At 63.4% G+C, this 19,890-nt stretch overlaps 1 protein-coding gene across 2 annotated transcripts; it reads right to left on the reverse strand.

Moving 5' to 3' along the window:
• Window positions 1-12,351: 12,351 nt before the first annotated feature.
• Window positions 12,352-19,681, reverse strand: LHX3 (LIM homeobox 3). 2 transcript variants are annotated; one of them, XM_021691047.1, is made up of 6 exons: window positions 19,594-19,681; window positions 15,240-15,411; window positions 14,491-14,693; window positions 13,870-14,021; window positions 13,622-13,793; window positions 12,352-12,780 (listed from the first exon to the last, which is right to left on the reverse strand). In XM_021691047.1, exons 1-6 carry the CDS (start codon window positions 19,679-19,681, stop codon window positions 12,362-12,364), a joined length of 1,206 nt encoding a protein of 401 aa, XP_021546722.1. In that variant the 3' UTR covers window positions 12,352-12,361. The 2 variants fall into 2 exon arrangements, with proteins under 2 accessions (XP_021546722.1, XP_021546721.1); XM_021691046.1 differs by lacking the exon at window positions 19,594-19,681 and adding an exon at window positions 17,566-17,675.
• Between the last annotated feature and the right edge of the window lie 209 nt (window positions 19,682-19,890).

The raw sequence follows: 19,890 nt of genomic DNA on the forward strand, positions 1-19,890 counted from the left end.
GCGGGGCGGGGGGTGTGCACGTGGGCACGGCGTGGGGACAGGCAGTGCCCCGCGAGCATGCGGAGTGCACACACATGCACACACGTGCCCGGCTTCGCCTGAGGTGATGTGGATACCTGCGGGGAGACTCACCTTCTTGGGTCAGGCCTGCCGCCCTGCAGCGAAGACTCCCCGGTGCCACCCCCCACCGCTGGCCCCTGCCCTGGACTAATCCTGCCCTGCCCACTGCCTCCCCGAGATGCCCAGCTGCTCAGGCCCTGGCGGAGCCCCACCCTGGCACCCTGGACCCCCTCCCTGCAGCTTCCCCCCACCTCCAGCTCTGGGACCACCCACTCATCCAGCCCCTGCCCCCCCACCCCAGCACTCTACTTAATGTCTTTCTCATAAGCAGTTTTAAATTATAAGCCTAAATGAGGTCTATAAATTTGACTTCATAAAATTCCACGCACATCATTTTCCAGCAGAAAAGGCTCTCTAAGAAATATTTTCCCTGAGACCCCCTGTGTCCCCTCCCTTTGCAATATAACATTTATTCTAATATTAAAATGGCAGGTGTTCTATAAATCGTGAGTCATTAGTACTCTCCATTGATTTTCCCTGCAGCCTCTAGCCCGGGGTAGAAGCCATGTGCGAATATCAGTCTATTCGATTGAGATTCATACCCTATTTGGGGGTCAAAGAGCGAGGCCCTGTGAGCTTGAACTTCTATCAGCCTAAAGCTGATCAATACTTGGAGATATATTAGGGCTGGCCGCTCACACAGATTAAGTGGCCATAAATATGGGGGTGGGGTGCGGCAGGCAGAGAGGGAGGCAGGAAACCCGGGCCATGCTGCCTTGTCCAACCAGGGTCTGGGGCTCTCCAACCTGGGGTGTTGGACCCGGGTGGGAGGGAAAGTGGGGTGTGGGGCCAAGATGCAGGACAGCGAGGCTGCAGCACTCAGCCAGGCAAGGGCTCACCTTGACCCCTCTGGAGGTAGGGGACCCAGGGGACGGCCACCAGGGCCTGGGTGAACCAGCCGGGGACCCTGGTCCTGCTCCAGTGACGCAATTCGCAGAGCAGAGGGGCGCACGGAGGTCCGATGCTGGAGGACCCTGCGGTCTGGAAGGGTGCACAAGGTGGGCGCCCCCTTCCTTGCAGTGGTAACCGGGGATTTAAATTCTAGCTGCAGATCTTTGTCTTGGTTTGGGGGCTTCCCAGGCCTGGCTGCTTCCTTCCCAAACTCTGGCCACATGCCCTTCCTCCCAGGGCTGCTCCCTAGGTGGGGAACTCCTTCTCCCCCTGGTCCTTCAAGGCCATCCGCAGCCCCCTGCCTGGCACTCTCAAGGATGTCAGCCTGCAGGGGCCTCTCCCCATCCTGCCTGGGATTCCAGTTCATTCCATCTGGCCCCTTGGCCCCCCCCCCCCGGGGCAAGCCCAGGGTCTCCCCTCCTGCCTGTACCCCTGGGAGGTCCCTCAGTGGGCAACACCGTGCACCCAACATTTTCCAAGTACCTGCTTTGTCCCAGGTCTGGGAAAACCACTAGAAAGTGGGCAAAAGCCAGCCCCTGACTTCAGCTACGGCAAAAGGGGCCGAGACCCCAAGGAAGCATCTGTGCCCCGTTCCTCCTGCATTTTCTCAAGGGCGTGTGGGTCATGCTCACTCCCTGAGCCCCGCTGGCCCCACCTCTCCCTGGCTGTGGGGGGATCCCCACTCTGCAGCCATCTCTAAGGCTTGTCCTTGCTGTGCCCTTGTGGTGGGGTCACTCCCGGGAAGATCCCACGCCTCCCTAGCCCGCCTCCTCATGCATCACCCGCCTGCCCTAGCTCGAGGCCGCTCGATGCCTGCGATCGGTTACGTTATTAGGGAGATAAATAATTTGAACTCCGGCCTTTTACCTTTTCCCCCGGCAGGGGGCCGCCCCCACCCCCTGCCCGGCCGCCCCCCGTAGGAGCAATTTCATTAGGAGCTTCCTGGCAGCTGACAGAGGCCACCCTGGGAGGCCCACGAGCAGAATTTCTTTATGGAGATGAGAAATAGGAATATGAAAATTTAAGCCAGAGCGGATGTAATTTAACTTTGCATTATTTATCGGGGACACAAATCCTTTCTAATATTGGCAGATTGGGGAGGGCCAGGCAGGGTCGCGGGGGCCTTTGTGGGGGGAGGGTCAGCCAACGTGCTTGCTCCCCACCCCCTCAGCCTATAAATAGGCCCTGGAAGACTCGGGGCACCACTGGGCTGCAGGCTGAACCTGCAGATGCCCACAGGCTGTGCGGCTACCGGGGGCAGCCCGGGAGGGAAGGACAGGCCCAGCTGGCGTGGGCAGGCCATGGAAGGAAGGGCCAGGCCCCTGGAAGACTGGGACCCCTGCAGGCGCCCCGCTGACTCTCTCAGGTCCCACAGACTCCCGCTCACCCTGTGCCCTGCGCATGGCAGGGACCCGAGGGACCCACATCACATCACGGGGCTGGTATCAGCACCGGGTGGCAGGCCTGGGGGGCTACCATAGCAAAGTATTACAGACGCGCCAGCTTCAAACACCCGTATTCTCTCCCGCCTGTGGAGGCCACCGTCCAAAATCAAGGCGTGGGCAGGCTAGCTCCGCTGCAGGCTCCGAGGAGGGTCTGCCCCAGGCCTCCCTCCGGCCTCTGATGGTGCCCAGGATCCTGGCGGCCCCCCTCCCCCGGCCTGTCCCAGCGCCACCCATCTCTGCCTCTGTCTTCGCACGGCCATATTCCCGTGTGTCTCCTTGATCACTCCCTTCTGGAGACACCAGTCACTGGATTAGGACCCACCCCAACCTACTATGACCTCATCTTCACTCAATTACATCTGCAAAGACCTTTTCCACAGCAGGTCCCCTTCATGTATCCTGGGGGTTAGACTCGAACACCTCTCTTTGGGGGATGCACGAGAGGAGGGGTGGGCGAGGACGGGGTTTCTGACCACCCAGAGGACGCAACGGCCCAGCATGAAGTTGGACAACAAAGATTTAATTTGTTAAGTATTCTGTGCTCTAGAATGTTCCTTTTTTTTTTTAGCATAAAAAGAAGAGTATTCAGGGACGCCTGGTTGGCTCAGTCAGTTAAACGTCTGCCTTCGGCTCAGGTCATGATCTTGGGGTCCTGGAATCGAGCCCCACATCGGGCTCCCTGCTCAATGGGGAGTCTGCTTCTCCCTCTCCCTCTGCTTGTGCTCTCTCTTTAAAAAAACAAAAAAAGAAGAGTATTCAGTGTAATTACTTTGGTTTTTCAGAAATTCAATTAACTCGAAACTCGCGTTGTTTCCTAAGTTTTAAATTTTAGTTTACAAATACGATTCACCGACAGAGCTTAGCAAACTCTAAGAGCGATGTCCAGGAACTTCTACGACTCAATTAAACTCCCTTAAATACTTAAATACTTAAAGCCACTTCAGCCACGGACACAAAGGGAGGGTCCCTCAGGCCCAGGTTGTCCGTGTCTAAAACACACCCTACGCGGACAGACGTGGAGAGCTGTCTTCTCCTATTTCCAAGAGCTTACAGAGTTAATAAGAGATCGGCCTAAAAGCTGAAACCGGTTATTTAAACAGTTTAGTCGGAATCAAAAACTAATGGGCCGAGTTATTTTGACCCAGACAAAAACAGGAAGCCACAAATATGCAGCCCCCCCTAAATCCCACGAGTGGTTCTGCCTTCTCCCGAGTTAGCTTGTGCCCACTCCTAAGAGAACAAGTTGTTTGGGGTTCCTTTTGCAAAATACCATGGGCAGGGCGGGGGGTGGGGCTTTGCAAATGCCACCGTGTCACTGAGGGACAGTTTGGATTTGGGTCGACCAGCAGGGGGCTGGAGACAGCAGGGCCCCCCACCCCCGCTCAGCTCCCCAACCCCCACTGTGCCCCCCCCCCCCCGCTGACCCTGGGCGCGTGAACCCCTCTCATCCCCAGCCATGAGAAATCAGGAGACAGCTCCACTGAGAAATTCCTCAGAGGGTTTGCTGAAGGACAGTGACAGGAGGCGGGCCGGCTGGGCCCCTTGGGGGAGGCGGGCCGCGGCCCTCCTGGACCTTCGTGGAGTGCCTGCCCACCCGCCTGTGGCCCACGCACAAAGGGCCAGATGGACGAGAAGGATGGCCAGATGTAGGGGTGGGGGGTGCGAGCCACGGGGGTGGGTGCGAACCTCCAGGCCCAGCGGGTGTCTTCCAGCTCATGGGGCCGAAGGGCGGGGTAGGCCTGCGTGGCTGGGCTTGGGGAGGGAGGGACCACCAGCCAGCCGGAGGAGAAGGCAGTCCTGGCCTGTGGAGAGGTGTGGGGGGGGCAGCACGAGAGGCCCCCGAGGGGGCGAGGCCAGGGCAAAGGAAAGGTGGGCAGGGCTCTGGGTGAGGATGGGACTGGTGCTCCAGCTTCCCTGGGGGCTGGAAGCGCCTCTTGGTGTCCACCCTCAGCCAGCTGTCCCCCCAGGGTCCTCCAGCCTGGTCGGCATCCACGCTCCAGAGATGCCAGGCTGAGAACTGCCAGTCTCTGACCCGGATGCACACCCGCCCGATGGGGTGGGCACCTCCCCTCACTGGCCCCGGGCCCACCGCCAGGAACACAGGCTTTTAAGGACTTGTGGGGGGCCCCCAGGAGCCTCTGAGAGCAGTCGCCCCTTGGCTACAGTTTGAGAAACTCTACATTCTCAAGCCAGGAACCCTCGGGGGAGGGGGAGAGAGCTGGGGCTGGGGTGGGAGCCACGAAGGTGACCATGGATTCCCAGACCGCGCTTGAGCCCCATCAGAGACAGGGGGACTTAAGGACAGGGGATGGGGAGTGGCCTTGGCATGGAACATTCCAGAAAAGAAGAGGAAGGCAACACAGGGGTTGTTCCCTTTGGTCAGGAAGATGCCCCTGGAGAGGAAAGATGCTGACCCTTCCCCAGGACCAGGTGGGTCCTGGTCAGACAGCTCCAGACTCTGGGGTATGGGGGAAGGGGCAGGGGAGTGGCCGACCTGCCCAGGCTGGACCGGGTCCCCGCGTGCCTGGAGCTGACGTCCCCAGGAGCCGAGCAGAAACCACGCGAGGGGCCAAAGAGCCAGACCTCAGGTAAGGCCACCAGCAGAATGCATCTCGAGGGACATTCAGCGGCCCAGGAAATGGCCTCGGAGTGACACAAAATGAGGACGACGCGGTTTATGGAGCCGGTGGGCACAGGCCGAGGGAGCAGGTGTAAGGAGCAACACCAAGGTGGCTTCTTGGTTAGAGTTAACGGTGGGGGGAGGGGTCCTGTAAGGTTGCCACGTTTTCTCCAAGGAGCATCAATACCACTTTTGTGAAAAGAGAAGCCACACACGTTACTTTCTCAACGCTGAGAGTGGCCTCCCTGCGGCCAGGCCAGCCCAGGCCTGGAGATGGGATGGGGGTCCCAGCGGCCCCACAGGCATGGAGGCGGCAGAGATCCTCACAGTCATCTCTGGGCCCTGCGGGCAGTGCCCTGGCCCCACCCCCAGCCCGCGGCCCCTCCCTCCGGGTCCTGCCGCCTGGTGTGTCACCTGAAGGACTGGGGGAGGAGCCGTCCCCCTACCCACCCCGAGTTACCACGGGCTGGTCAGCCCGAGGCTCCACACCCAGCAGGAGCCCTAGGTCCACATCCAGCCCCCACGGGACTTCATTTTAACTAATAGGACACTTAGTTTAATGAGGAGAGTTTGCATAAGAGGAACTTGCTAATTAAATTTTAAACCTTGTCATTCTAGAGATTAGCCGGAGCGCTGAAGGAAACATTTGTCCGGGAGAGAGGAGCCGCCGCCCCCTCCCCCAGTAAAGGCCTGGTGGGGGTCTTGGCTGTAAACTGCAGACGGGTTTCTGGCTGAGGTGGCTGAGGAGGAATCTTCTGGAAGCCTGGGAGATTCACACGCAGCACCAGGCCCCAAGGCAGGCCCCATGACGGGCCTGGCTACTGGGGAACCGGTCAGGGGTGTCCTCCCCAAACCCCACGCTGGGTGCCAGGGCCCTGGGGCGGGGCGGCTGCCCCATCCCAAGAAGTCGGGCCACACGAGGTGCCAGCGCACGGTGGGGCTCAGGGGACCTGGTCCCTTTCTGCCCTGCCAGCCATCATGGGGGTGCCCCCCCACCCCCGCAGCTCGGAGCTGGTGGTGGCTGGCCGGTCCGCCTCCTGCCCTCCAGGGAGGCCGAGGGGAGCCTCTCCAGAGTGCAGACGCACCCGCCTTGTCTGCAACGAGCATTGTTCTCTCAGCACAGAAAGAAAATGAGGGTGGGGGGCCTGTGGAGAGGGTGTGTGTCACCCTGTCACCCTGAAGCATCACGGGTCTCGACCTCTGCCCTTTCTGGAGCTCAAACAAAGCTGGTGGTCAGGGCGGGCTGGCCCGGGGACAATGGTCAGGGGTCTCTTGTGGAGCTTTAGGCTGGGGGGCAGGACGGAGACACTTTGTAGATGACCACCAGGCCGGGGGGCAGTGGGTCTTGGGGCTGGAAATGCATTTCTCTGCTCAGCCCCCAAGTCAAGCCTCCCTGGACACAAGCCCTTTCCTGGGGAGGGGGCAGCGAGGTCCTGGCCAGCTGTGCTCAGCTGGGGAGGGTCCCTCTGCTGCCAGTCCTGCCCCGCCGCCTTGCAGGCTGGGACCAGATGCACGGTCCTCCCCGCGGGCGCCAGCAGGGCCGTGGACCCTCCGCGCACTCCTCCGTGGCAAGGGTCTCCCAGGTGGGGCGGTTTCCAGGGCCACGTTGGGGTGGGGGGCGTTGACGCTGGGATCTGTGACCCAGCAGTGGGGGTCCTCTCACCGTTATTGCGGGTTTCCTGTTTGCTGCCCGAGGTGACACGCACGTAAACTCAGCCACAACGCGTGAGGGGTGCGCGCCCTCCGCCTGGCTCCGGACGTTTCCAGCACCTCACAGAGTCCCGCCCGGACCCATTAGCAGTCACTTGCTACACCCCCACCCCCACCCCCACGAATCTTCTCTGTCTCTGAATTTGCCCGCTCTGGACATTTTCTATCAAGAGGATCGTGTAACACGCGGCCTCCCGTGTCCGGTGGCTTTCAGCCAGAGTGACGTTCCCAGGCTCGTCCAGCCATGGCGCGGGGCTCGTGCGCGTCGCTCCGTGTTATGGTTGCGTGCTTTCCCATGGCACGGATGGGCCCCAGGTTTTTATCGGTTTATTCATTGATGGACATCTGGGCTGTTTCCACCGTTCGGTTCCTGTGCCGCTCTGAACATTCGTGTCCGGGTATCTGGGTCCCTGTGTTCCGTCCCTTGGGTGAGCACCCACGAGTGGAGTCGCCGGGCCACGCGGTACCGCGGTGCTGACGGTGCGGAGCCGCCACCAGGCTGGTGCCCACGGCGGCGGCATCCTAGAGCCCCAGCAGCAGCCCGACGGCCTCGGTTTCTCCAAGGCCCCACGAGCACTTGTTAGTATCTGGTTTGTCTCGTTTTGTCGCCATCCGTGGGTGTAAGGTGGCATCTTACGTGGTTCTGATGAGATTTCCCCGGAGACCAGTGATGCGTCTCTTCCTGTGCTGTTGACCAGATCACCCCATCACAGATGAAGGAGACGGCGTGCAGAGAGAGGGACTGAGTCACCTCTCGGTCCACAGCTGACGGCCACGGACATGGGGGGCAGAATGATGGCTGCCTTCAGGTTTGGGGGTGGGACAGCCCTCAAGGATGGGGAACCCCTCTGGATAGGGGACCACTCAGCTTTGGGGGAACCTTCTGGGATGGGAGATCCCTCAGGGAGAGGAGACCCCTCAGGGAAGGGGATCCCTCTGGACAGGGGACCACTCAGCTTTGGGGGAACCTTCTGGGATGGGAGATCCCTCAGGGAGAGGAGACCCCTCAGGGAAGGGGATCCCTCTGGACAGGGGACCTCTCAGGTTTGGGGGAACCTTCTGGGATGGGGACCCCTCAGGGACGGGGGACCGCTCTGGGTTGGGGTCTTCCCAGACCAATCACCTTGAGCACATGACCTCCCCCAGCAGGTCCCCACACTGCCTCCTGCCTGCCCACCCGAGGATGCAGACACTGGCTGGAGCGGGACAGGTGGGCTTGAGCCACTCCTGCCGCCCTGTCTGGGTCCCCCACCCCAGCACCTGGCTCAGAGGACACCTAGACCTGGGTGCCCCGTTCATAAGTGGGGAGGATGCCAGAGCCCCCAGAACCTGTGAACACAAGCCCTGCTTCCCTCACAGCGACTGAGACCTACAAGTTCGGGAAGAAGGCACGCGGGCACAGAGCGGGGGGGTGGTGCAGTTCGGGGGCTGTTTCCTCTGCATCAGTGGGGTTAGCCCTCAAAACCTGAGGGAGGTGGTTTCGTCGCATCCCCAGCTTTGCCCAGCCCTTCATCAGAGCCTGTTCCCCTCACAGTGACCCTGGAAAGGAGGCCGTGATGCTGCTCTGTGCAGGCTCAGAGAGGTTGAGCCACTGCCCAAGGTCACACAGCTTCCCTCCCGCACCTAGCCAAGCCCCAGCTCCGCACCCGGACGTCAGCCCACAGCTCAGCCAGCCCACACGTCACGTCCTGCAACGTGGCCGAGGTGGCGCACCTGGACGGTCCCTCGGGAACACGTGGAGTTGAGGGCTCAAGGGCTGTGCCCCCTCCCCGGGGATGACCCCCACGCCCACATCCACATGCACTCACGCACACGTGAGCACACCCACCCCACACGTGCACCCCTGACTCTGGGGTCTGTGGAACCTGTCGCTTCCTCTCAGGTTTGGCCGCGGGCCCCATCCACGCGACGCCCCCCACGACAGCCGCTCCTTCGTCTCCCATTGGGTTCGGCCAAGAGGGGCTCCGCTGGTCAGGAGGGAATCTTTTTATGGTAAAAAATGAGCCTTGTTGCATCAGCTCCGGTGGGGGGGAGCCGCCCCCTCAGGTCGCCCGGGCAGACTGATGAAAATCCTGCTTTATGAAGCTGTGGCTCCCCCATTAATTAGGGGGAGGGGGCCCTCCGCACCGCCGCGCACCTCGCCCACGGCGGCCAAAAGCTTGTCAACATTTTCCACGAAGAATGAAAATGTAAATAACTTTCAGATTATTCAATGTCACCAAGGTATGGAAAAAGGTCGCAATGCCGGGTGTCATTTATCTCGTTGTGGATTTAAAGAGCTTTTTTCTATTAAATTTCTTAAAATTAATGTTTTATGTTGCTCAGAGTAATTTAGACAATTATGGGCTTAAAGAATTGATCATTACAGCCCCTGGGATTTAGCGCTCCAGACTGATTCCTTTGAAAACCCATTGATTTATAGTCTCGCTACTCAACCAGGCAAGCCCCCAGGGTTTGGACCCCCTCCTGTCCACACCTGGGGGGGCCAATCCCCCAAGACAAGCAAGCTTGTGGGGGGCGAGGAGGGAGATGAGCAGGAGGGGGAGCAGGTGTGTCCTCCTCTCAGGGAGAGACTTGTCCTTGATTTGGGACTGTCCTTTGAACTTTTGCCTCTTGTGTGAATTTGATATTTAAAAGGAGAGAAGACCCTCTATGTATTGGTCAATATTATTATTTATATTATTCACTCATTTACATTTGATAATGTAGTACATCGCTGGGTTCAAAGGTTAACAAGTCCTACCCCCTGCTGAAAAAGGTTAGCAAGTTCAAATGGGTCCCGAATCCTCGACAGGGTGTCCCCACCCGGGTGCCTCCCGGGCTGGTGGCACCCCTGATGCCCACTGGCAATGCCGGTCAGGGTCCTGGGCAGCGCCTCCGGCCCTCCGCAGCCCTCCCCGCTGTGTGCCAGGCCCGGCGAGGACCCCGGGGTCCCCTCCTGGGGAGACGGGGACACCCACACATACCCGACGAGCGGGCTTCGTTGTGGCCTCGGGATGTGGAGCTGTGTTTCTGCCCGGGTGCTGCTCTGTCCAGATGGGGACACCGAGGCCAGAGAGGGTACGCGAGTGAGCACTGCAGGGCGGCTGTGCGTCTGATGGCCAAATACATCTGCTGGGTGCCTGCACATCTCGTGTGTCCCCTCCAGCGCACCGGCCAGGGTCTCGTGCTTCCCACGCATGGGCTGGGCTGGGCCCCGAGGGGTCTCAGAGGCTGCCCACGCCCGGCCCGCCGCCCCCACTTGGCTCTGGGATTATCGATGCACCGCCAGCTGGAGCGAGCTCGGCGGGCAACTGCCAACAAGCGGAGGGCCCCCGTGGGGACACTTAGCACTTTATTAACCTGTCAGCGCCTAAAAGGTCCCAGGCGGCCTGGGGGGAGGGGCTCAAGGCGGGAGGGGGGGTCGACTTGAGGATTTATACCCACCCCCCCCCCGCCGAGGGCTGCCTGATCACACAGCATCCACCCCTGCGCCGCCCGGCCCCGGATCGCAAATTGGACAGGGCTGCTTTCCTTTCCGGGGGCTCCCTATCCCCCGGGAGGAAGTGCGAGGTCAACCACTCCAGGACCCGGCCCCACCAGCCCCCGAGCCATCCCCCTCCCCCACCCCCGCGGGGGCCTGACCTTTGAGCACCATCCCCCAGGCCAATCCAGGACCGCTCACGCTTCCTGGCGCCACGACTTTGCTCTCAGCGGGTGCCGTCTAATAATGGGCCACCGTCCGGTCCGCCTGCTACAGGGCTGACTTCCCTGGTTGCAGCCCAGATGGAATGGCCTTGGGGCCCTTTCTCCCAGCCCCGAATCCCCTCCCAATGCCTCCCAATTCCCGGTCCCCAGGGCTGCCCTGAGTGCCTCTTGGATGTGGGGGCGTGTGAGCCTGGAGCTGCCGGCGACAATCCTCCCAGCCAGCTCCTAGAGAGCGCCCCTCCTCCCTCCCAGCGTCAGGAGGCTCATCCTCCCACCCGCCTCGGTGCCCCGACCGCCCCTCCAGGGAGCACTCACCGCCAGGGGCGAGGTGAGGCCCAAGCACGGACTCTCTTCTTACATCTCCCCTTGGAGGGGCTGCTACGACTGTCTCCGCTTCACAGGAGGAAAACAGGGCTCAGAGGGGCAGCTCACTTGCCCAGAGTCACACAGCAAGTTAGCAGATGGCTAGGATTGGAATCCAAGTGGGCGAGAGCTCCGGGACCATGTGCCATGAATCTCCTGATCGGCTGACTCCAGCCACCCCCACCCCCAGCCACTCCAGCCCCTGCCTCTCCCAGGGGCCGGCCTTCCCCCCAAGGCTGGGCAGGTGGTTTTCCCACCTCTCCTTCCGGTGTTCAGAAGTTTGGCCAAGATCCAGAGACAGAGGGGCCCGGTTCACAGCAGGTGCCATCCCTGACAAGGATGGCCTCCGGCTGTCAGGGAACCGCTCTCACCCCCAACGCCCCCCTGCGCCCGCGCATCCCCAGCCGCACTAAAGACCCGGACCTTCTAGACTGTCACTGACAAATTTATTGAAGTCTTGGAAAGAGCTGATGGTCAGAGAGTAAATAAAAAACACGCGACGTCCACAGAACCGACAGGTAGCTTGGGATGCAGGTTTGCGGGGGTGACTGGGCCTCACCCGCCGCCAGCCTCTGAGTCTGGATCAGGCGGCAACACTGCGACTGGTGGAGGAGGCGGCCCAATCCTCAGGCAGTTAGAGCCAGCGCCGACAGGGAGGGCCCCAGGCTGTTTGGCAACGGAAATCGTCGGGCTGGGCGTGGCCTGGACTCGGAGGGCCTGGGGGCGGCTGTGATGGGGGAGGGGACGGAAACTTGGTGTCGACGCGGAGGGAGGTCCCCACGGCCTTAACGTGTTGCTCCTGGAGAAGGGCACCCAGGCAGTGGCGTCTCCTCCGACGGGTGGTAGAGTCCAGAACAGAAAGATCTAGAGCCAGCTCCCCCAGGGAAGACCCGAGAGGAGGCTCCCGGGGGAGGTGGGGGTTGGGACGAGAGGGACACGGGCGTGGTCTCTGCTCGGCGGCCTCCTGCCTGGACAGAAGAGGCCCATCTCTGACCTAAAGTGGGGCTCCATCAGGCGGATGGAGCTTGGAAAATAAAGGCATGGTTCGTACTGTGGTTTTTCATTTTAGAAAGTAAAGCATCCTCCAGCCTGAAGACTGCTGCCCTTGGCTGGAGCGAGGCTGGAGTGAAGGTCCAGCCTGGGTGGGGGTGACACTTCGTGTCCAGAAACAGCAAGCGTCCAGTTAACTGGTCGATCAAGAGAGAAATCTGCTTACAAGACAAGGCTTGCTGGGCGGCCCCCAGGCCGGCGGCCCCGTGCCCAAGGAGGAGGGAGGGCACGGACAGGAGCCGCTGGAGTCCCTCTGCCCCCGAGGGAGGGGCGCCGGGTCGGGCGCTCCGTAGAAAGGAGCCCTCCTCTGAGGTCCTCATCGTGTCCCCCGCTGCCGCCGCCAGTGCCACCTGCTTCCTGCAGAGGTCCAGGGCTTCGGGAGAGGAGGGGAGTGCCGCTCCGGGCCACCCAGCCAGGGGCAGCGCCGCTGCCCACACCCCTCATGTCCGCTGCTCAGTGGAGCCGGGGGCCTCGGTCAGAACTGGCCGTGGTCAACCTCGTCCAGCCAGGAGGCAGGGCTGGCAGGGAAGTCGGGGTAGCCCCCACTGCTCCCTGTGGACAGGTCGGAGCTGGGTCCGTTTCCTGCCAGCACCCTCATGGGCGGGGGCCCACCTGGGGCCCCCGCGGGCACCAGGCCCAAGCTGGCATCTGGGTATACTAAGCTGGAGAGAAGGGGCTGGGGGCCAGGGAGGCTCTGCAGGGCAGCTGGTGATGGGGGGACACCGTAGGGGCTGCCGGGGCGCAGCTCGCGGTACTGCTCCGGGCCGGCCAGACCTCCGTGCTCCAGCGGGAAGCTGCCTGGGGCTCCCGCGGGCCTGCCCAAGGCCGGGGTGGGCTCCCCCAGGCTGCTGTAGAGGCCGTTGGCAGGGCCCATTTCGGCCATGGTTGGCTCATCTGCAATGGAAGCAGACAGCGCTGCTCAGTGCCCGCCCCCCTCCACCTCCTGCCCCCAGCGCCCCTCCTTCAGGGGTGACCTGCTCCCGCCGGCCGCCGGATAGGCCAGCCCAAGCCTCTCCTGCTCTTAGAACTTACGCAGCGCTCTGCCTCTGTGCTTGTTGGGTTTGTTCAGCTCAGTCCCACCTGGTGTCTACGGAATGGTGGAATCCCCCGGCGGGATCAGGGCCAGCAACAGGCCAGTCAGGACCCAGGGTTGCAGGATAACCCCCAATGCTGCCTTGGGAAGGGTGGCCAGCATTCCCATTTTGCAGACAACTTAATTGAGGCTCTGAGCGGCAGAGCGAGTAGCCTAAGGTCACAATGCAGCCAGAGAGTCTCTTGCACAAATTGTCTGAAGATAGGCATTAAGGGGTAAGTATGGGATCTCCCTGGTACCGGAGAATGAGATAATCAGATCCCACAGAGCAGGGGTGCCCCGCCCTTCCAGGCAGTCAGGACTTTTTATCACCTACCCCAAAACTGTGCTGCCCACTTTCCTAAAAATCACTGCAAGGGCCAGGAGCCACAGAGATGGTCTGGACCCTTTCCCCGCCAGAAAGCCTGCTGAGGGACATGTGGGTCGTGGGGGCTGTCCTCCACCAGGGGAAGAGCTGAGCGCCCCAGGGGCCAAACCGCAGGCCTTGGGGACGGGGCACCGGAATCTATGAACGCTTTGAAAGGAAGGCCAGGGCAGCCCCTGACTGGGAGATTCACATTTGCAGGCTCCCGGACCGCCGGGCGCGCGGGCTGCGGGACGCCCCGCTGCGCCCTGCCCTCGGGGGCCGGCCGCCCGCCGTACCCGTGAAGGAGACGTCGGCGTCGCTGTCCTGCCCCTCCTCCTGGACGCTGTCCTTGTCCGACTTGGGGCCGCCGCGGGCGCGCTTCATGCTGCGGAAGTACTGGCCCCAGCGCTGCCGGCCCGCGTCCTTCTTGAGCCGCTTTTCCTTGGCGCGGCGGTTCTGGAACCACACCTGCGGCGGGGCGGAGGGGCGGGTGAGCGGCGGGCCGGCCGGGCGGCGGGGCGCGGGGCGGGCGCGGGGCGCTGACCTGCACGACGCGCATGTCCAGGCCGGTCTCGGACGAGAGCTGCTCGCGCACGTGGCGCGCCGGCTTGGGCGACGTGTTGTAGGCGCTCTTCAGCGTCTCCAGCTGCTTGGCCGTGATGGTCGTGCGCGGCCGCTTGGCCGTGGCCTCCGCCTCTGCGCCGCGAGGGGTGGGGTGAGGCCGCGCCCCTCCGCCCCCCGACGGCCCCCACCCCGCCGGGGCGCGGGGCCACACTGCAGTAGGGGCGGAGGGGCGGCTGCGAGGCGGCCCGCTCCCCCTCCCGCCTCCCCCGGGTTGCCCTTTGTTCTAAGGCTGTGGGTAGGGCCGGATCTTCACCCTCAAGGGTTTGGGGCGATAATTCAACTCCATACGTTTCAGACCAACCTCGCTGCGTCCCGAGTGGAGGCCGCTAAGGCCCTGGAGCCAGGCGTCCCCGGAGGCGCTCCGTGGACCGTCCCCACCCGCCCGGCCCCCCGCCCGGAGGGAAGGCGCTTAGGGTCGCGCCCCTTATCGAGCGTGCTGCGGCGGGCGCTGGACGTGAGGATCCCTCAGCGCCCCTACCGGACGGACCCCAGACCCATTTTGCAGACGGGGAAGGGAGAGTGGGTGGACTCTCCCACTGACCGCGCTGCTTGGCCGTCTCGTAATCCGCCTTGCACACGAGCCGGCTGTCTTCCATGAGGTAGAACTCGTCCCCCGTGGCCAGCTGCCGCTTGCACACGACGCAGGCGAAACAGTGCAGGTGGTACACGAAGTCCTGGGCGCGGCGCACCACCTGCGTGGGCGGGATGCCCAGCTGGCACGCGGAGCACTTGGTCCCGAATCGCCTGCGGGACGCACAGGGCGCGGCTCAGCACGGCGCTGGCGGTTCCTTCGCCCGGAGCGGGTTGGAGAGCGAGGAGCGGGGCGCTGCGCAGGGCGGCTCAGGAGGGAAGCTCACCCCGGCCCTGCCCATATTCGCCGGCCGGGCAGCCCCCAAAGAGTCACACAGAACACCGAGAAGGGACCCAGAGGCCCTGGGGAGGAGCCGAGCCGCCCTGACCTTGGTGCCGGGTGGGGATGCTGGATCCTTGGGGCAGGTCCCTTAGACCCCAGAGGCTCGTGCCTGGAAAGCACCCCCTCCCCAGCATTAAGGACAAAAACAAGACTGAAATTAAGAGGGAGTAAGTCCAATCAAGTTCTGCAAACTTGGGGTTGTCTTTTTGAGTGGCTGCTTCCATGATTTGCAAAATTAATTAGTTGGAGAGAATTTAGCTGCTGCGCTGGGCCAGGCCTGGCTGCCCGTGGAGCTTCCCCCCACCCCAGGAGGGGCCCGCCTTGCAGGAGCAGACTGCGCCCCTGGCCTCCCCTCGAGAGCCCGCGGCCACGCTCACTTGAAGAAGTCGTCCTTGCAGTAGACGCTCTCCCCGCGGCTGAAGCAGCGCTCCGCCAGGGGCGTGTGGCAGTCCGTGCACTTGAGGCACTTGCTGTGCCAGTGGCGGTCCAGTGCCTTCAGGATGAAGCGGTCCAGGATGTGCTGGTCGCAGCCGGCGCACAGCGGGATCTCTGCAGGCCAAGGAGCCGCCGAGGTCAGGGGCACCGCACTGAGCGCAGCCCCGGAGTCCCCTTCCCACTCCAGTTCTCGGGGCCCAGGGCTGCCACGGGAGACCCCCTTCCCTGCACAACCTCCTCCCCAGCTTGAGTGAGTGACCGCTTGGCTCCCAGATGTAGGGAGTGCATGGCACCGAAGTCCGCAGCCTGGCCCACAGTTGAAATTTGGGAAAACTGAAAAAGGTTTAGAAGTGTGCCCGTGAGCAGAAAGGGGCCCCGGCCCTTCCGTTCGGCCAGATACCGTCAACTGCAAAATGTTCCCAGTGAGCACGAAGGATGCACGTTGAGCTCAGATGAAAACCACACCCCAGGGGCTCTCTACCAGCCCCCAGAGGCAAGGCACATGTGGGTCCTGGGGTACCCACCCCCCAGTCCCCATTGTTTTTTTGCGCAATTAAGCATCCTTGCAGCTGGAGATCCCTTGTTGAAGCCTGGCTGCCCAGCCCCGCACAGGCACCCAGGTAAAAGCTGGTGTCCTCCCCATCTCTGGGAGCCCTTGCGGCTCCTTGTCCATGGACTGGACAACTGGATCGCTGTCACCACACTCAAATGTCGGTGCCTGACAAGAGTTACTCCGACACTTGGCTCTGCTACCGTGGGACTGCAGGCCTCTGGGGGAACGAGGCTGGGGAGATTCGAGGGGCAGCTTGTGGGAGGCACTGGCCCATGTGGGGCTTTGCAGGGTGCTCACGGGGTGAGTCTCCCTGTTGATTTAGGAAAGGTCTTCTGGAGAGGAGAGAGCCAGCAGCAGGAGCCTCCACAAACACTGCACCCACCTGGCCGTTCTCTCCTCCCCGCCAGAGACCCCTCCGGCTCCAGGCCGGCCCCGCAGTGGGTGGGAGGACCAGAGAAGGGCCTCCCTGGGTCCCAGGTTGAAAGAACCCTGATCGATCGACCTCCCTCGCGCAGCAGCAGGAAACTCACGAAGGACGCGGTCCCGCGTTGGACCAAACCACGGCCCCGGTGCCCGCGGAGCGTGGGGATCCGCCGCGGGTTCCAGGCCCCCTCGCGGGCGGCGACGGCCTAGAGCTGGTGGCTGGACAGGCCCGCGCGTGCGGATTCAGCACTGTGGCCCGGACAGCGCCCGGTGGAGTTGTCCCCTGCCCCGCGTCCTGCAAAAGCCGCCCCGCCGCGCCCCTATTGCTCCCCGCCGCGCCCTGCGACCCGGGCCTTACGCTGCATGGCGACTCCAGCCTCGGTGGGGTCTCCTACCCTCAGCACCAGCGGGGCGCAGCGGAGCCTCGCGCCCGCCCGCCGCTCCGGGCCAGCTCTCCTGAGCGATCGCGATCGGAGCCCGCCTCCCCTCCCTCCCTCTCCCTCCGCCCTCCCACCCTTTCCTCCCAGCCCCTGTGGCCAACCCCTCCCAGGAACCGTCGGAAAAATAAATAAATAAGTAGGGGACGGAAGGGACCCCACAGCCTGGATGTAACCTCGTTCCCACCTGCTCGGTCCCTACCACTCCCCACCCGGCCAGGCCCGCCTCCATCTCCATCCTGTGGTCCCGCGGGCGTCGAAGCCCAAGGAGAACATTGCCGATTGCTCTTCTTCAGGAACCAAAGCGCCTGGGGGGCGGGGGCAGGACTGGTGCGGCAGGGAAGCTGGGGTCTTTCCTGTAGAAGGGTCTTGAGGACCAGCCTGGGAGTGGGCCAATGAGCAGGTGCGTGTGGGTGCAGACGAGGAGACCTCAACTAGGGACATTTGCGAATGGGCTCCAGCTACACTCTGGCCCCTGCATCTGACTCTCTTCCCTGGAAAGTGTGGAGGGTCTGGGTGGGGTCGGCCCTCTCGGGGATCCTCTTGCCCGGTGTTCACTGGGCCACACGGTTGCTCTCCACATACTCTCCTGATAAGGGAGAGGCTTTCCTAAATCGGTCCTGAGACCCCAAGGAGTCCCCGGCCTGAGCAGTGCGGGTCTGCAACCGCACAACCCACACGGCTCCAGGGGCCCCAACGCTGACTTGCTGCTGGGGCGCCCAGGTGGGGACGTGCTGGGCCCTTGCACCCACGCCCGCCCGGGTCCCCTGCCTCCCGCCACCTCCGTGGCCAAGCCCGGAAAGGAGAGAGGACCTCCGGGTCTCCCCGTGCAGCCGCTCAAGCCTGGGCACCCACCTCGGCGCAGATCCTCCCTTCGCGCCAGAAGCGCCAGCAGCAGGTCGCCGCCCGCCGACTCGCGGCCCGGGCCCAGCTCCCCGCGCGCCTCCATGGGTCCAGTCGCCTGGCGCCGCGGCTCTCCGGCCCCGAACTTTCCCAGGGCCCGGGGAGGCCACGGCTTCCGGGGCCCCAGGCCGGTGTCTGAGCTATTCCCCGCGCTGCTGGGCCCTGCGCCCGCGGGCCGCCCTGGGGCCCGGAGCCTCAGGCCGCGCGGAGGGCGGAGCGGCCGGGGGGCGGGGCCGCGGCGCGGGGCGGGGCCGGGGGGTCGCTGAAACACGCAGCGGGCGTCCGCCGGCTCTGCGCGCCTTTGCGAGGGGACTCGGGGTGCCCAGACGCCAGCCACCGAGTGCCGGGCCGAGGAGGGCGGGGACAGTCAGGGGAGAAGCCGGGCCAGGGCTGCCCGCGGGCGCTTACCCGGGCCCCGCAGCTTCCTGCCCCGCGCCGCGGGCCGCCGGCTGAGGCCTGGCCTCGGGCGTGCACGCGTGCGGGCAGGCTGGGGGTCCCGGGAGGACGGTCCGGGAGGGAGCCGCGTCCCACCGCCGCTTGAGAGCCGGGGCTGGGAGGCTTGGTGACGGCAAGAACGCGACCCGAGACCCAGAGAGGGTGAGTGTGGCGTCCAAAGGCTCACAGCAAAGCCACCAGGAGCCAGACACGACCTCAGACCTCCTGGCTGTGACCAGCTTCTGGGCCCCACCGTGGGAACTGCCACCAGAATGGGCCAGAGAAGGGCGATTCTCAGCAGGTACACCCGGTGTCCTGGGCCCAGACACACGGCCAGGACTCAGGTCAGGAAGGACACTTCCCTCCACACACCGGCTTGCACAGAATGCAGCTCCCACACCCGATTTTCCAGTATCTTGTTCCCAATCCAAAGGGTAAGCCCATAGGAAACACCCATGCTTGCACATAGAGAGACACACCTACCCCAGGGCAGCTGCTCCTGCCCAGAGGGCACTACAGGCCAGCGCCACCCCCCCCCAAAAATTAAAAAAAAGCAGGGGGGGGCCCATTGCGCAATGGGGCATGGTGAGGGCAGGGGGGCCGGGCAGTGATGGGGGTGAGCAGGTTTCTGCCAGCCTCCAGGTCCCTCCACCTGGGAGAGTCCCATGGTGAAGGACAGTCGTCACCCTGCTCCTATCCTGGCCTCCATTCGCCTGGTCTGTGTGCTTTACCAAGGAGGCAAGCCTGGAAGGATGTGGGCAGGAAAAGCCCAGCGTCCTCCTGGATCCCAGCAGACCCAGAGCCATGGTTTTGAGCAAAGGCTCATGCCAAGCGCTGCACCCCTTCCCTGTACAGGACACTGCTACCCAGAGGGCAGGTCAAGGTGCACAAGCCGGGGAGCCGAGTGGGTGCTGGGTGCCCTGGGATGTCAGCCGTGGAGTGTCAGCTGCCTAGAGAGACCATGTGGGGTTCGAGTGGGGAAGGGGCAGGCGGGCAGCGGGTCCAGGAGGTGGCGGCCCCACACGCTCAGCATCTGGCTGGCCTGCCAACAATGCCTCCATTATTTTCTAACGTCCATGGCGATGGAGTGGCCCTTGGGGAGGGCGGTTCAGGCGGGAGACCCGCCCAGGGGTCCCAGTTCTGCCCTGTTGGGCGGTGTGGGAGAGCTGCGGGGTGTGGGGTCTCTGGAGGAAACTGATGCCCCCCCCACTTCTAGCTATCCCTCCCCCCCCAGCAGTGTCTGCAAGGCCCCTTCTGTTCTCGGGGCGCTCCACAACAGCCCACGGCCTCTGAAGCCATCACCGGGAACTTCAGGCCCTCTGCCCATGGGATCTGTCAGACTTGCATCCCTCGCTCCTGTTCCCATCTCTCATGGGTGCCACCCCCCCCCCAGTGGTTTCTCCAGATTCTCCTCCTTTCTCTGCTGTGTCCCGGCTTCCTCTCTCCCCACTGTTCCTCTGCCTGACTCTGCCATCCTAGCCGTTTCTCCCCCTTGGGGGTCGTCTTGCCCAGGCTGGAGGCCGATAGGTTCGCGGGGGCCCTTACCCCGAGTCCCACCGAAGCTGCAGACGGCAGCGGCCATGGGGGCCCCCGGCCGATCTCGGTCTCCCCTGAGCTCAGTTTCCAGCAGCATGGCGACCGCCAGGCCGGAGATGGAGTCCGAGTGGTCCAGGCCGCCCTCTTCCCTCCTCCTCTGCAACCCCGGGAGGGCTCAGAACTCCCGCAAAGGCCGGGTGCCTCGGAACCGCGACCCTGTCTGTGCGGCTTGGCACAGCGGGAGCCTCTGGGCCCGGGCGCTGTCCGCGGTGCTGAAGGAGTCTCCCAGGTGCCCACCTCCCCCCC

Source organism: Neomonachus schauinslandi, chromosome 13 (genome assembly GCF_002201575.2).
Source record: "Neomonachus schauinslandi chromosome 13, ASM220157v2, whole genome shotgun sequence".
In the NCBI taxonomy this organism is placed as follows: Eukaryota; Metazoa; Chordata; class Mammalia; order Carnivora; family Phocidae; genus Neomonachus; species Neomonachus schauinslandi.